This window comes from Phocoena sinus, chromosome 13, assembly GCF_008692025.1.
Source record: "Phocoena sinus isolate mPhoSin1 chromosome 13, mPhoSin1.pri, whole genome shotgun sequence".
Lineage (NCBI taxonomy): Eukaryota > Metazoa > Chordata > Mammalia > Artiodactyla > Phocoenidae > Phocoena > Phocoena sinus.
Window position 1 is genome coordinate 29,865,564 of NC_045775.1, and position 14,899 is coordinate 29,880,462.

General features: G+C 38.6%; 1 protein-coding gene across 2 annotated transcripts in view; it reads right to left on the minus strand.

Moving 5' to 3' along the window:
* CEBPZ (CCAAT enhancer binding protein zeta) overlaps positions 1-14,879 on the minus strand; it is a 23,298-nt gene extending 8,419 nt beyond the window's left edge. For both annotated transcript variants that reach the window (XR_004352856.1, XM_032652945.1), the window contains exons 1-5: positions 14,677-14,879; positions 10,082-11,571; positions 4,149-4,380; positions 3,407-3,596; positions 1,902-1,990 (exon numbers count right to left, since the gene is read on the minus strand). Coding sequence is in view for 1 of the 2 variants with exons in the window: in XM_032652945.1 (XP_032508836.1) it covers positions 1,902-1,990; positions 3,407-3,596; positions 4,149-4,380; positions 10,082-11,571; positions 14,677-14,832 (2,157 nt within the window). In the remaining variant the exon portion in view is untranslated. The remainder of the gene's footprint in view (positions 1-1,901; positions 1,991-3,406; positions 3,597-4,148; positions 4,381-10,081; positions 11,572-14,676) is intronic.
* Between the last annotated feature and the right edge of the window lie 20 nt (positions 14,880-14,899).

Below are 14,899 nucleotides of genomic sequence, written 5' to 3' on the forward strand. Positions count from 1 at the left end.
CTAAGCCTGTGCGCCACAACTATTGAGCCTGTGCTCTAGAGCCCACGAGCCACAACTACTGAGCCAGCGTGCTGCAACCACTGAAGTCCGTGCACCTAGAGCCTGTGCTCCACAACAAGAGAAGCCACCGCAATAAGAAGCCTGTGCACCTCAACAAAGAGTAGCCCCCGATCGCCGCAACCAGAGAAAGCCCGTGCACAGCAACAAAGACCCAATGCAGCCAAAACTAAGAAAATTTAAAAAATAAAAAAAATTAACAATAAACCTATTACATATTAATATAAATGTTTTATGAAAAATAACTTTCAGAATAAATATTAGTGATAAAAGTAGCATTATTTTACAGTTTTACAAATCTATTTAATGTCTGGTTTAACGTAAGAGTGGATTCTCATATCTGCTTCTGTATTCCATGTTATTTTAGTTGAAGTATATGAAGAAAATCTGGCTTCACACAGATATATAGTTGGAAAAAAGAGGATTAACCAATAGTCTTTCACATAATTGTGGGTTTTCCTTTGATACTATACAAAAATTGAAGATTAGTTGCAGTATGGAATCTGAAACCCTATCAATCAGCTTTTGGTACTTGCTACTTAAAATTAACTGTTCTACAGTGAATGGATCTTTTATCCATGCTTGACTTCATAACACTGTGTATTAGTCATATGGAAAATACTGACTTTGTGAGTTATGCAATTCTTCCAAATGCTGGTCACATTTCATTCAGTATCACAAAAATCACATTGTTAGTATCACCACTCCTTTCAATCAGAAAAGGTATTGAGAAACTGTTAAGCTCAAGATGGTGGTTACAGGAGTTCTAAAATTTTAACCTTTGCTTAAAAGCTTGAACTTTATCATTGACAACACATACTGTCAGCTGTTTTGATTGAAGTAACAGGTTCACGTCATTCATTTTCAAGAAAATATCTCCCAAATACCCAAGTCTGAGTGACCAGCCTGTCTGTCAGCCAGACAGCTTAGCTGTGTTTCCAACAACTACACAGGCACTTTTCCTTGAGACATGAGACAACCCTCATACTTAGGTCTGCAGCAGAGTGTGTTCTTGTTTTATATATATACACACAGAATGTTAAAAAGACATGTATGTACTCTGGAGTCAAGATAATAAAATCAACAGTTTTTCCTGCCTCATCATTCTTATGTGATACTGGCTTTCTTCCCCCGCTGCAAGTATATGGCAATGAAGAATGTAATGCCCATGAGTGCAGCTTGGTACTACTGTCTGTATTTGCTTTAAGGCACCAGCAGTTTTATCCATTTAATACCATCAGCGCCACTGTCAATAGTGACAAAGGCAAATAATGTCCTGGTATCACTATGAAAGTAGTTGTGACCTTGCAGACTCGCTAACAAGGTGTCAGGGACCCACAGGAGTCTGCATGGGTAGACACTTGCTTTAGCAAAAAAAATCATAGAAAGCTTATTAGAAATATGCGTTCCTCTCACATATTTAAAAAGTAACTTTGCTTGCAAAAAGTTCTATTATCACAAAACCTTTCAGAGATATCTAATGCATAAAGCAAAATTTATCCATTTTACAGAGCCATTATATGCAATAGTGTGCTTACAAAAAGCAAAATTTACTTATAGCCATGTATAACATCCTTATTTTGCATGCACATTATTTAAGATTTTCTACACGTGAATGTAGAAATGTGTAAATTTAATGTTTTTCAGAGGCAACAGAAATATGGGTTATAAGGCATTACAGCCAGGTGACATACTTCAAATTGCTTTCTTCTGCCAATTAATGTCTAAATAACTAAACTCCTATATTTATCACTTATAAGAAAAATGGAAACTTCAAGGTGTTAAATCCATGGGGGCAAATATATAGCACAGTTGAATTAAGAGACAATTTGAAATTATTTTACCTTTTTGAGTTCCCAAAGACTTGTATTTTCAGCTCCACAGAACAAAGGGTTTCTACTGAATGGATCATATGTGTTTAACTGTTTGCCACCTGAGAACACAAATATAGTATTTCTCAAATGCTCTATTCCTAGCCCAAGAGGTCACTACACCCACCGGGATCAATGCTGTCACTGACAATTATTAAGTATCAGCATTTTTAGTTAGCCAGAATAACTACCTAGAATAAAAACTCCAAGCCACCAGAATTTATCTTGGTACCTAAGCTAGCATTTGTTATTGAGTAAACCAGGCAGCATATTTATCCCAACTACTAAAAGCTCCCCTTCAAAATTTATCCCCTTTCAAATAGGTACCCATTTCTCGGTCAATTAGGTAATAAGTTTTAAGATGACAAATGACCTGAAGATGAAACAGGTCTAAATTCTTTTGGAGCTTTACAGTACACTGAATGTTTGTCATTAAATTATGCCCAGAAGTAAGTCTCACTTGGAACAGGTTTTATATTATCTTCTTCATGTTTTTAGCAACTCCGGATTAGAAAATTTAAAACAAGGAAACTTCAGAACACGCAAGGAACTGTCTACTTCACAATGCACGTGCTTGTCATCCTTCTAAAGGATTATTCCCAGTTTAGCCTTCAGGGCAACTGATGGATTCTTTTAAAAACTTCCTGGTGGCTACCATATTTCTCTTTTATACTTCACAAGCAAACTAAAGTTCAGAGAGATGAAATAATTTGAACAAGAGTCCCACAACAAGTTTGAAGAAATGGGTCTGGCACCTTTCTTGATCCTCAAGGCTAGTGTGCTTTTCTTTACAGCCTCAAATGAAAAGCCTGCATTTCTAAGATTTCTTTTGGCTCTAATAATCTATTAATAGACTTAATTCAGTTTGTGTGTATGGAAAACATAGTTTCTATATCAAGAATGTTTTCAATCCTAAAACATTACTTGAAGGAACTACAGAGGGTAAACATGATGCTTGAACAAAGTAACCACAAGTTCCACACTATTCACAATATGTAACCAAATACCTCTGTAAATCAAACTTTGTGTGCACACGTGTTGTTTTCATGTATGTTCCATGCAAGAGGCCTTTACATGTACAGATAAAGATCAAGAAACTAAAACTCATTCAAAAGTATAAACTTATTACACTTCAGCTGAAGGAAAAGAGATCTACTGTGCATCTAACATGGCCACATTTTTCTCACTAAATCTTCACAGCTCCAAAAGGTATCTGCTTTAATTTCTAAGATTTAAATTATTTTAAAAGATATATTTATTATCTGTAGTACTGTTCATAAGTAAGTCAACGATTCATTATATTAAAAATTTACTTCTAGGATCCTAATTATATCTGATTATGCATGCTCCCATCTAAAATAAAGCAATATTGAGGACTTCTAAAATGGTATAATATTAATTTCTATTAAGATTAAAGGGGAATCCAGTTCCTCGGTTTAAAAATTCAAGAAAATAATTTAAAGATTTAAGAAACTCACCTTTCAAATTATCAAAGTGCACCCAAGAAGCAGACTCTAACTTTTTGGTTTCCACATGACGTTCAGACACAGTTTCTTTCATCTCAACTTTTTTCATGGTATCTGTATCTGTTTCTTTATCTGCATCAGTGAATATTTCTGTTTCTTCATCATCTCCTATGTCAATAAAATTTTCTTCCTCATCAAACTCCTAAAAAAAAATGGTTTAATGAATCTGGGTTAATCAATTAGAAAAGTATTCAATTACGTGAAGTAGTTTTGAAGATTCCTTTATTGCAATTCTGATGAAACGTGTAAGTTCCATCAATGGAATTTAGAATGAGAGGAGGCCACATTCTTATTCCTAAATGTAACAGAGTTAAGTTTTGAGCCAAGAATTCCTGAGACTTTGAAAGCATTCAGCCCTCAAATGAATTTTTGAGTTGTTGTAAATAACCCTACGAGGTAGGTGCTATTATGTCCATCTCACAACTGAGGAGATAGGCTTAAGAGATCTTTTAGCTCTATAACTGTAACTATCTCATATAATCACATTTTAGGGTAGTTTCTTATGTGTAAAGGGGTGAAGCAACATGCCCACCTAGTAAACTGTACACCTGGGACTAAAATCCAGGTCAGTCTAATTCCAGGACTCACACTCTGCTCCAGAGAACTAAGTAAGTTATTGTCACTGAAGCAAAGAAGAAAAATACCAAATATATTTCAGAACCCACTCGATTTAAAAAGCAATTGTAAAATATACCGGAGGATCATCTAGTTGACTTCTTAAACCTGGTTTTGCTTTAAGGATCTCAGACACGAGATATAAAGCTCCACATATAAATGGCGGCATCTGTTCACATGTAACTTGAAGTAACCTCTTCACAAAAGCCTTCACCCTCCGCAACACAATGTCAGCTTTCAGAGACTTGTAGACAAGGTTAAGAAACATGGCTTGCTTAGAACACAACATTAACCCCGGATCCAGCATCTTCCTGCAAAACAGAAACAAGATTGTGTGTATTCATAAAACATCCCCATACCCAGCAACTACTAGAGGCAACTACTAACCTCATCTTAGTCAGGAATAACCTTGCTGCTTATTTTAGAACAAGAGACCATTTCTGCCCTAAGATGGAAGATGGAAGTCAATGACCAGAATAGAAAGAGTGATGATAGTACCAGGGGGAAGAAAAGCCACAGAAGCACGACATTCTTTTTTGTGTGTGGTTTCTTTTCTCTTTTCCAAGTGGTTTTCTATTCTCTAGACCAACAGGGCACAGCCCTAACAGTATAATTTTTCATATAGATAAAGAACTCCACAAGGAAGGCTAATCCAAAACCAAACAGTGAAAACTGACCTATGAAAGCAGTCAACTAGACCAGGGTTCTTATCCTTGCATCACTACCTACTAGCTGGGGGACCAGTGGCTGCCTCCACATGGCTCTAGTGAAGACTGTACATGTATAGTAGAAAACTGAATGGTGAGAATCTCTTGTTCAATGTACTACCTGTGTAAATCCTTCCTATACACTATTCTGTGCCCAGAATGCTATTCTCCAACTGTCTGCACATCCATAGGTTCCTCCATTATTCTCTCTCTCTGTCCCACGTTTATCTTCTTTATAGTTTAACACCTTTTGTTTCCTTTCTCTTTTTCCCCTCAAAGTCCAATGGAACAGGGACTGTGCCTGTGTTATTCACTGTTGTAACCCCAGTGCCTGGCACTTAATAAGCACTCAATATTTGTTGAATAAGTGGTTCATTCCATGGCAAGTGCTTGTTCAATATCTCTCGTGACTGGGGACTGCTCACTCTCACTCTAGGAGCACAATCCAATTTTGGACAACTCATTTTTGCCAGAAAACATCTTCTTTATCCACAGCTGAAATTTGCTCCTGTGTAATTTCCAACCATTAATTTTACTACTGCCTTCTGAAGCAACACAAGCAACAAGAGCAAAGTAAACAAGTGGGACTACATAAAACTTAAAAGCCTTCTGCACAACAAGGGAAACCATCAACAAAATGAAAAGGCAACATATGGAATGGAAGAAAATATTTGCAAACCATGTATCTGATAAATGGTTAATATAATAAAATATATTAGGAACCTCATACAATAGCAAAAAACTCCCAAATAATCCAATTTAAAAATGGGCAAAGGACCTGAATAGACGTTTTTCCAAAGAAGACACACAAATGGCCAAAAGGTACGTGAAAAGGCTCTCAACACTACTAATCATCAGGGAAATGGAAATCAAAATCACGTCGAGATATCAACTCACACCTGTTAGGATGGCTATTATAAAAAAGACAGGAGTTAACAAACATTGAAAAGGATGTGGAAAAAATGGAACCCTTGTACACTGTTGGCAGGAATATAAATTGCTACAGCCATTATGGATAACAGTATGGCAGCTCCTCAACAAATTAAAAATAAAACTATCATATGACCCAGCAATGCCACTTCAGGGCATATATCCAAAGGAAATGAAATCAGTATCTCAAAGAGCTATCTGCACTCCCACATTCACTGCATTATTCACAATAGCCAAAGTATGGAAACAACCTATGTGTGTGTCAACAGATGAAGGGATAATGAAGATGTGGTATATACACACAATGGATTATTATTCAGCCACAAGAAAGAAGCCCTTTTTGTGACATGTATGAACCTGGAGGACATTATGCATGGTAAAAAAAGAGAAAGACAACTACTCTAATGTCATGTATATGTAGAATCTTAAAAAAAAAATCAGATTCATAGAAACAGGGAACAGATTGGTAGGGGGTGGGGGAATGGAGAGATGTTGGTCAAAGGGTGTAAGCATTCAGTTGCATGGTGAATATAGTTAATAATACTGTATCGAGTACTTGAAATTTGCTGAGAATACATCTTAGGCATTCTCAACCCCTCCCCCCAGTAGTAACTATGTATGTGAGGTGATCGATGTGTTAATTAACTTGATTATGGTTATCATCACAATGGATACATGTATCAAATCTTCATGTTGTATGCTTTAAATATATACAATTTTATAGGTCAACAAACTGGTTAAAAAACCCACAACAAAATAACCTAATTATATTTTTACATAACAGCCTTTCAAATACTTGACCATTTACTATAGCTATTATTTGTCCTTCTCTCCCCCAAAGTCTCTCTTCTGCAGGTTACTGAGATATTATCTCATACAATAATTTTTAAATTCTCTCTTTATCCTGTTTGCTGAATCCTAGAGATGCTCCAAATGGTCTGGACCCCCAGACATTAGGACACCCAGAATTAATACAATCCTCCAGATAACCACTCCAAAAGTGGAATCAATCCTTTTGTTCCAAGCACTTTAATTTTTTTCTACTAACACCAGAAATGAAAATATTTAACCTTGTGAGGCATTTTCATATTGCTCACATACCTAGTTTTCCCCATTTGTCAGTTCCACAATTCTAGTACCTATTGGTGATATTCTGAGAAAGTCTGTGTTATTCATATAATCTTTGCTATTCCACTTTCTCTCTTCTCATTTGAATTTTCAACATTGCCATCCATTTTGGCACTCATTTTAAATCATAAGTTCCATTACGCATCAAGAGAAAAACTTGAGAATTTAGATGGTTGTTGTCTCCACCATTTGACCCAGAATATGTTCCTGGAGTTTTTGATAAATCACGTTTTTGTAAACCAAATCACTTCTTCATTTCTTTTACCCCTCAACTAATATCAGGGAATTTTTATTTAAAGGATTTTTAATAAAACCGAGAGAAAATAAATACTTTAAAAAGGCTTAAAAGCCCTTTGAGGGAATCCATCTGTGAGAGCTCTTGACAAACAGTAATTTAAAGAGTTTAGGAATGTACTCCTCAGAGATGTTAGACTGTTGTGTTAAACTCTGAGATGTTAAACGGATATTAGAAATATGTTTTCCAATAGATTCCACACACTTTCTAAAAATTAGAAATTCTTATGACCCTCAAAAGTTACCAAAAAACCTAATCCTAAAACCTCTACATTTTCAGCCTTGGAAGTCTTTCCAAACTAAAAAAAGTTTTAAAGTATTTATTACTTTATTTTTATTTATTTATTTTTTTGCGGTACGTGGGCCTCTCACTGTTGTGGCCTCTCCTGTTGCGGAGCACCGGCTCCGGATGCGCAGGCTCAGCGGCCATGGCTCACGGGCCCAGCTGCTCCGTGGCACGTGGGATCTTCCTGGACCGGGGCACGAACCCGTGTTCCCTGCATCGGCAGGCGGACTCTCAACCACTGCACCACCAGGGAAGCCCTTGGATACATTTTTAAGGAATAGTCAGCATGCTCTCCTGATGGATTGGACTGGGGTATGAGAGAAAGAGAGGAGTCAAAGGTAACTCCAAGATCATTGGCCTGAGCAACTGGAAAAATGGAGTTGCTCTTGACAAGATGGAGAAGAGTGGATAGACGAGTTTGGGGAGGAAGATGAGAGGAGTTCATATTTCTTCCTGTGAATTCGAGATGTCCACTAGACATCCAAGTGGAGAATTTGAGAGTGCCTTTGGCTGTGCAAGTCTGGAATTCATTGGAACTGGGGTAGAGGTGTACATTTGGGTGTCATCAGCAGATAGATGGCTTTTAAGACACAGGAAGGAATGAGATAATCAAGGGAGTGAATAAGGCAGAGTAAAGAAGAAATCAAAAGCTTTGGGGCAGCCTAGCATTAGACCCAGTCTAAGAAGTTAGCAGGGAGGAGAAGAAAGCAGTAAAGGAGACTGAGAAGAAGGAAGACCAGTAGGACCTAGTGACCCCTAGTCATGTGACCCCTTACAAGATCAGGAAGGAATGCTATGTTTTTTTTTTTTTTTTTTTTTTTGCGGCACACGGGCCTCTCACTGTTGTGGCCTCTCCCGTTGTGGAGCACAGGCTCCGGACACGCAGGCTCAGCGGCCATGGCTCACGGGCCCAGCCGCTCCGCGGCATGTGGGATCTTCCTGCACTGGTTTACGAACCCGTGTCCCCTGCATCGGCAGGCGGACTCTCAACCACTGTGCCACCAGGGAAGCCCCCTGCTTTATTTAAAAAAAAAAATTAAAACATTTCTTTTTGGCCACAGTGTGTGACTTGTGGGATTCTTAGTTCCCCAACCAGGGACTGAACCCAGGCCATGGCAGTGAAAGCGTCAAGTCCTAACCACTGGACTGCCAGGGAATTAGGGTTACGGTACTTTAAAAGACTGTAGACTCTTAAGAGTTGTGGAAAGGCCTCTGAGACTCTTTTTAGTGTATCAGTGCAATCAGGGCCATGAAACACCATGAACTCCAAGTCAGTAGGCCTGGATTTGCCACCTAACTTGGCCTCATACTGTCTGTGAGACCTTGCACAAATTATTGTACCTCACAGGCTGGACAGCTGTTAAGAGGATTACATTTGGGCTTCCCTGGTGGCGCAGTGGTTGAGAGTCCGCCTGCCGATGCAGGGGACACGGGTTCGTGCCCCGGTCCGGGAGGATCCCACATGCCGCGGAGCGGCTGGGCCCGTGAGCCATGGCCGCTGGGCCTGCGCGTCCGGAGCCTGTGCTCAGCAACGGGAGAGGCCACAACAGTGAGAGGCCCGTGCACACCAAAAAAAAAAAAAAAAAAAAAAAAAAAAAGAGGATTACATTTAAGAAATGTATGTGAGTAGTAATAATAATAATGATGATGATAATGGTAGCAGCCAGCATTTACAGAGCACTTACTATGTTGTTGGACATTGTTAAATTCATACCATACACTGACGATGACATGGGTTTACAAATACATTAACTCCTTAATCTTATTAAAACCCCAGTTCTGTCATTTTTTAGCTGTGTAACTGTGGGGAAGTTTCGTAATCTTCATAATAACCCTACGGGATAGGTGCTTCTCTTGACATTTTATAGATGAATAAAAGCACAGTAAAATGGGATTGATCATGTTTACCCATATGGTTTTAATGAGGATTAAGTAATTTGTCCAAAGTTACACAGCAAGCTAATGGCTGGTATTCAAATCCAGGTCATGTAACTTAGGTCCAAGATATTAACCATGTTACATTTCTCACAAGATATATGTATGTAAAATTAGAAAAACTTATTAGAAGGAAATACATAGCTTGTTGGTGTACTTCAACAGTTCCCAAGTGTACAAACTGTTCAAAATATCAGCCCTCAGTGGGTGCACTGCAGGACAGTTGCAAAATTCAGTAAATCTAGTACCAAAGTCTTAATCCCAATATTTAAGAAAAATTCCAAAACTGCAACCCCCAACCCTCCTATCTAAAAACATTCTTGTTTACCATTTGTCCTCCGCAATTTGAACGAAAGTGCCTCTAGAGGTGCGAATTTTGTTCACTGTGCTATATCCCGAGTTCTGGAATAGTGCCCAGCACATAGTTGACACTCAAAAAATTCTTGTTGAATGAATGACTAAATGGCTGTGCGAAGGACAGGAGGAAAGAAATACAGGACCGAGGATGGGGACTTCCCAAAATAAAAAATAATAAATGACGTATTCAAAACATATAATACAGATGCCCAACAGGGAACCAAAGATTAAATGACTCAAAGTTGGTGAAGAGCAAGTTGCTGAGAGGGGCCAAAGATCCTACTTTCTAAGTCTTTCTATTGCCCCACAGAGGGGCACTGCGTTATATTAGACCACATTACTTCTCATTCACACACTGGAATAGTAGGTACTTACCGATATAATGCTGCATAATATCGATCTGATATCGTCTGCTGAGAATTCATTACTTGGAAGAGCAACATTAAAGCCTGCACACTGGTATTAAAATTCACAATATGCAGCACTTTGAACAGCGTGTCAACCTGCTCCCTCACTTTGTCATCACCAGTCTGGGCATAGGGATATGCCCTATTCACTCCTGTTAAAAGGGCACTGAGCATTTTTGACTCAATATCTTTTTTCTTGATGCAAGTCCGAAAAAAACAAAAATAAAGAGTTATTAGTTTGTTAGCTAATTCACTTTCTTCATGGGAGAGGGCCATTTGATTTAAAAAGCAAATTGCATAATACTGGGCTTTGGAGCTGATATTTGAACGGAAAAGCAGTCTTTCTACTTCACTACACACAACTCCTTTCATATTGGGATGTTTACAAAGCAATGTCTCCAATAGATGGGAGGCTTTGGTGGCTATTCTGTTCTGAGGATCTCCCAGTTTATTTACCACCTGCACAAGAAGGGCCTTTTCTTCCTCGGGTTTGTTACAAAGAAGCTCATGAGCCACTACAAGGGCTCGAATTTTGGTGGTTACTAATGAATCATGACTTAAAGTTTCTAAGACTTGCACAAATTCAGCCACTAAGTGTTTCAGCTGGTGTTCAAAATACCATAATATGAGTCTTCTATCTCTTGAGTCCTTGTTGCCACTGGACAACTGTTCTAGTTTGTCGAAAGGATGCTGGCTGAAAATCCGTAGCTTTCGACTGTCTGGCAAAAGGTCTGTAATGAGTAACTCTTTGAAAGTATCCAAAGCCATGAGGCACTGCTGTTTGCTGCCCTTCTTTTTAACAAGGTTCAGGAGAGTTTCTACAAACTGGAGTGTGTGAATAGCATCATCCTGAATAAGAAGAATCATGGCTGCCATTCTGTCACCTAGCGTCCCTGATGACACAATTGCCTTCATCCAGGTAGAAGAGGCTCCCTTCTGATTATGTGTCTTATTTTTGAATAAGTTGATTTCATGTTCATACAACTTCTGAGCCAAGGTTTTGTACTTAGACACAACATCCCGAGGCTGGGGTCCCAAAGAGTATTCATTGCTATACTCCAGATCATACCATTTGCCTCCAGACTTAAGTAACAATGTCCATCTCTCAAAAAATTCAAAGATATCCTGTTGCTTCTCTCTCTTTGCTTTTGTTATGGCACTGCTGTTCTCATCAGAATGTTGTTCTGGCCTCTTCTTATTTTTCACCTTACTTTCACTTTCTCCTGTATTTTGCTTTTTATTATCTACTTTAGATACTCTTGCTTCTTTTTTGCCGCCTTCTTGTTTTTTAGCTGGTTGATCTTCTTCAATTAAGAAAGCTTTTGCATACTTGGCTAAACTAAGATTCTGAATAAATGCTTCCAATTCACCCTGCTGAAGATCATCAATTGCTCCTTTTTTGCCTCCATCCACCACTTCCTCATTCTCATCCAAAGCAGCCAGCATAAGGTAATCTTGCTGCATAAAAATATAAGTTAAAAATAAGTTACAATTCCAACAGTTTAGTTAAAACCTCAAAAGTTAATTTGATACCTATATCCTTGAAATCAATTATCCATGAAATTGAGTTATCACAGTATTGCCTAGGCTCCCACCTACACCCAAAGTACTTACTTGATAGATCAAAGATTTAAATGTGAAAAATAAAACCATAAAGTAATAGGAGAAAGCACAGCATAATTTAAAAAATAATTCCAGGGACTTCCCTGGTGGTCCAGTGGTTAAGATTTCGCCTTCCAATGCAGGGGGTGTGGGTTCAATCTGCTGGTTGGGGAGCTAAGATCCCACATGCCTTGTGGCCAAAAAAGCCCCAAAACATAAAACAGAAGCAATATTGTGACAAATTCAATAAAGACTTTAAAAATGGTCTGTATCAAAAATAACTTTAAAAAATAAAAATAAAATAAAAATTTTTAATTAAAAAAAGAATTCCAGAGTAGGGAAAAATCTTTCCAAATGTGACATAAAACTCAGGGTCCATAAAGAAAAGAATGGATATATTTATCATTCTCTTACAGACAAAACATATACAAAAATTGAAAGACAAATAATAAGCTGGAAAAAACAACTGGCAACTCATATCAAAGTAATTTGGCTTAATATGTAATATAAAAGTTCCTATACATCAGTTAAGGAAGTGACAAACCAACAGAAAGATGTGCAAAGGATATAAACAAATGGTTCATAGAAAAAAAAAAGTGGTTCTTTAAAAATGTGAAAAGATGCTCAACCTCACTGATATTTAAAGGAGTCCAAATCAGAACCACAATGATACATCTATTTTTTAATCTGCCAGAGAAGCAAAGATAAAATTAAGACAGGTGGTGTTGGGGAAAGGGTGGAGGAAAAGGCACTTTCCTAAATGGTTGATGGAAGTATAAACTGGCACAACTTCTATGGAGAGCAATTTGTCAACTTCAGTCGAAATACAAGACACATCCTTTGACCCAGCAGTTCCATTTCTATACATTTAGGTTATGCATACACTTACAAATGTGGAAAAAGATATATATGTTCAAGGTTATTTACTGAAGCATTATTTAAAATAGCAAAAGACTGGCAACTTAAATATCCACAATAAATGGCTAGTTAGATAAATTAAGAAAATGATGTTATGGGCATAAAACCAAAGACAGAACTTTATACTGATGTGCAGGGATCTCTAATAAAACAGTAAGAAAAAAAGACTTAAAATATTATACAGTATGGTACCTTTTGTGTAAAAAATAACAAACATAGGTGTGTGTGTGTATTTGCTTGGAAGATCTAGAAGACACAAAAATAATTGCTTCCTGGAAGGGAAACTGCATAGCTGGAGATAAAAGTGGGAAAGAAGATTTTTCATCATGCACCCCCCTCCTTTAAACAAAACAAAACAAAGCAAAAACCAAAACAAAGCTTTTCGTAACATGTGCATATATTATGTACTCAAAAATTAAATACAAGGGAGACGCAAGAGGGAAGAGATATGGGAACATATGTATATGTATAACTGATTCACTTTGTTATAAAGCAGAAACCAACACACCATTGTAAAGCAATTATACTCCAATAAAGATGTAAATAAATAAATACAACCCAAGTACAGAGCAAACTGAATCTGCCCCAGTAAGTTGCATTTCTCCTGCCTCTAATCACTCATCCTCCCCATCCCCATGTTGCCCAGAAAGTCTAGTCTGAAAACAAAACATTTAATAAAAAGCAAAGCTCTGTCACATATTTGCTACAAATCTTCTAAGGTTTCCCATCAAATTCAGAACATAAGCCCATCTTCTTACCTCTCTGACCTCATTTCTTTTTTTTTTAAACATCTTTATTGGAGTATAATTGCTTTACAATGTTGTGTTAGTTTCTACTGTATAACAAAGTGAATCAGCTATACATATACATATATCCCCATATCTCCTCCCTCTTGCATCTCCCTCCCACCCTCCCTATCCCACCCCTCTAGGTGGTCGCAAAGCACCGAGCTGATCTCCCTGTGCTATGTGGCTGCTTCCCACTATCTAGTTTACATTTGGTAGTGTATATATGTCAATGCTACTCTCTTACTTCGTCCCAGCTTACCCTTCCCCCTCCCCGTGTCCTCAAGTCCATTCTCTACATCTGCGTCTTTATTCCTGTCCTGCACCTAGGTTATCAGAACCATTTTATTTTTTTAGATTCCATATATATGTGTTAGCATATGGTATTTGTTTTTCTCCTTCTGACTTACTTCACTATGTATGACAGACTCTAGGTCCATCCACCTCATTACAAATAACTCAATTTCGTTTTTTCATGGCTGAGTAACATTCCATTGTATATATGTGCCACATCTTCTTTATCCATTTATCTGTCGATGGACACTTAGGTTGCTTCCATGTCTGACCTCATTTCTTACTGCTCTCCTCTCACCTCACTGCACTATTTTTATTGTTCCTGGAACTACAAAACCAAAAAGGCTCACTCCCTTCTTTCCTTCAATTTTCTGCTCGAAAACTCGGGGGTGGGTCCCCCGATCACCTCGTTTAAAACTGTAACGCCTCTTCCATTTATTATCCTCCCTCCCCGTTTTAATTTTCTCCACTCAGCGTCTGATATACAATGTATTCCAAAGTTTGGTTACTGTTTCTTTGCCTTAATTAGGATGTAAATTCCAAGAGCGCAGAGAGCTTCTTGGGCGTAAACTGAGCGTGTGGGTGTACTTTGTGAGAATAGAAGTTAAATTCCAATACCAGTGGGGCTCCAAACACTGATACCACGAGGTCAGGACCAAAAAAAAGGTCAGTCCTCTCCGACCTGATGGAGTGCCAGTTATACTACGTCAATAAAATGAGATGACGCCTACATCCTAAGAAAAGACACGGCATAAAAACGTTCAATTCTAAACGACTTTTCTCTTGCAAAGAGCAATGGGAAAGAAGTGCGGGAAGCGCACCGAGCACATTTCGAAACTGGGATCTTGGTCCACGACGCCCTCCCACTCTGCAGCTCGGGGGCTGCCGCGCCACTTGCCCGCGCCACTCGCGGGACCACTCCACGCGCCTGTGTCTCCCTTCTCCTGGAGTCCAAGGCCATTACCTTGGTGCCTCCGAGCCGTAAAACCTCCTGCAGGGAGAACCCATCGTCGGCTTCATCGTTAGCATCCTCGTCGTCTTCGTCCGGATCTTCCACCGCTTCCTCCGGGAGCCAAGGCCGCTTAGCGTGGAACTCCAAAGGTTTCTTAGCAGCCGCCATAGCAAGCAAAGCTCACGCGCACGGCCCAAAGCTTCCTTCCGCTTGGCCGGGTGACGTACTTCCTGCA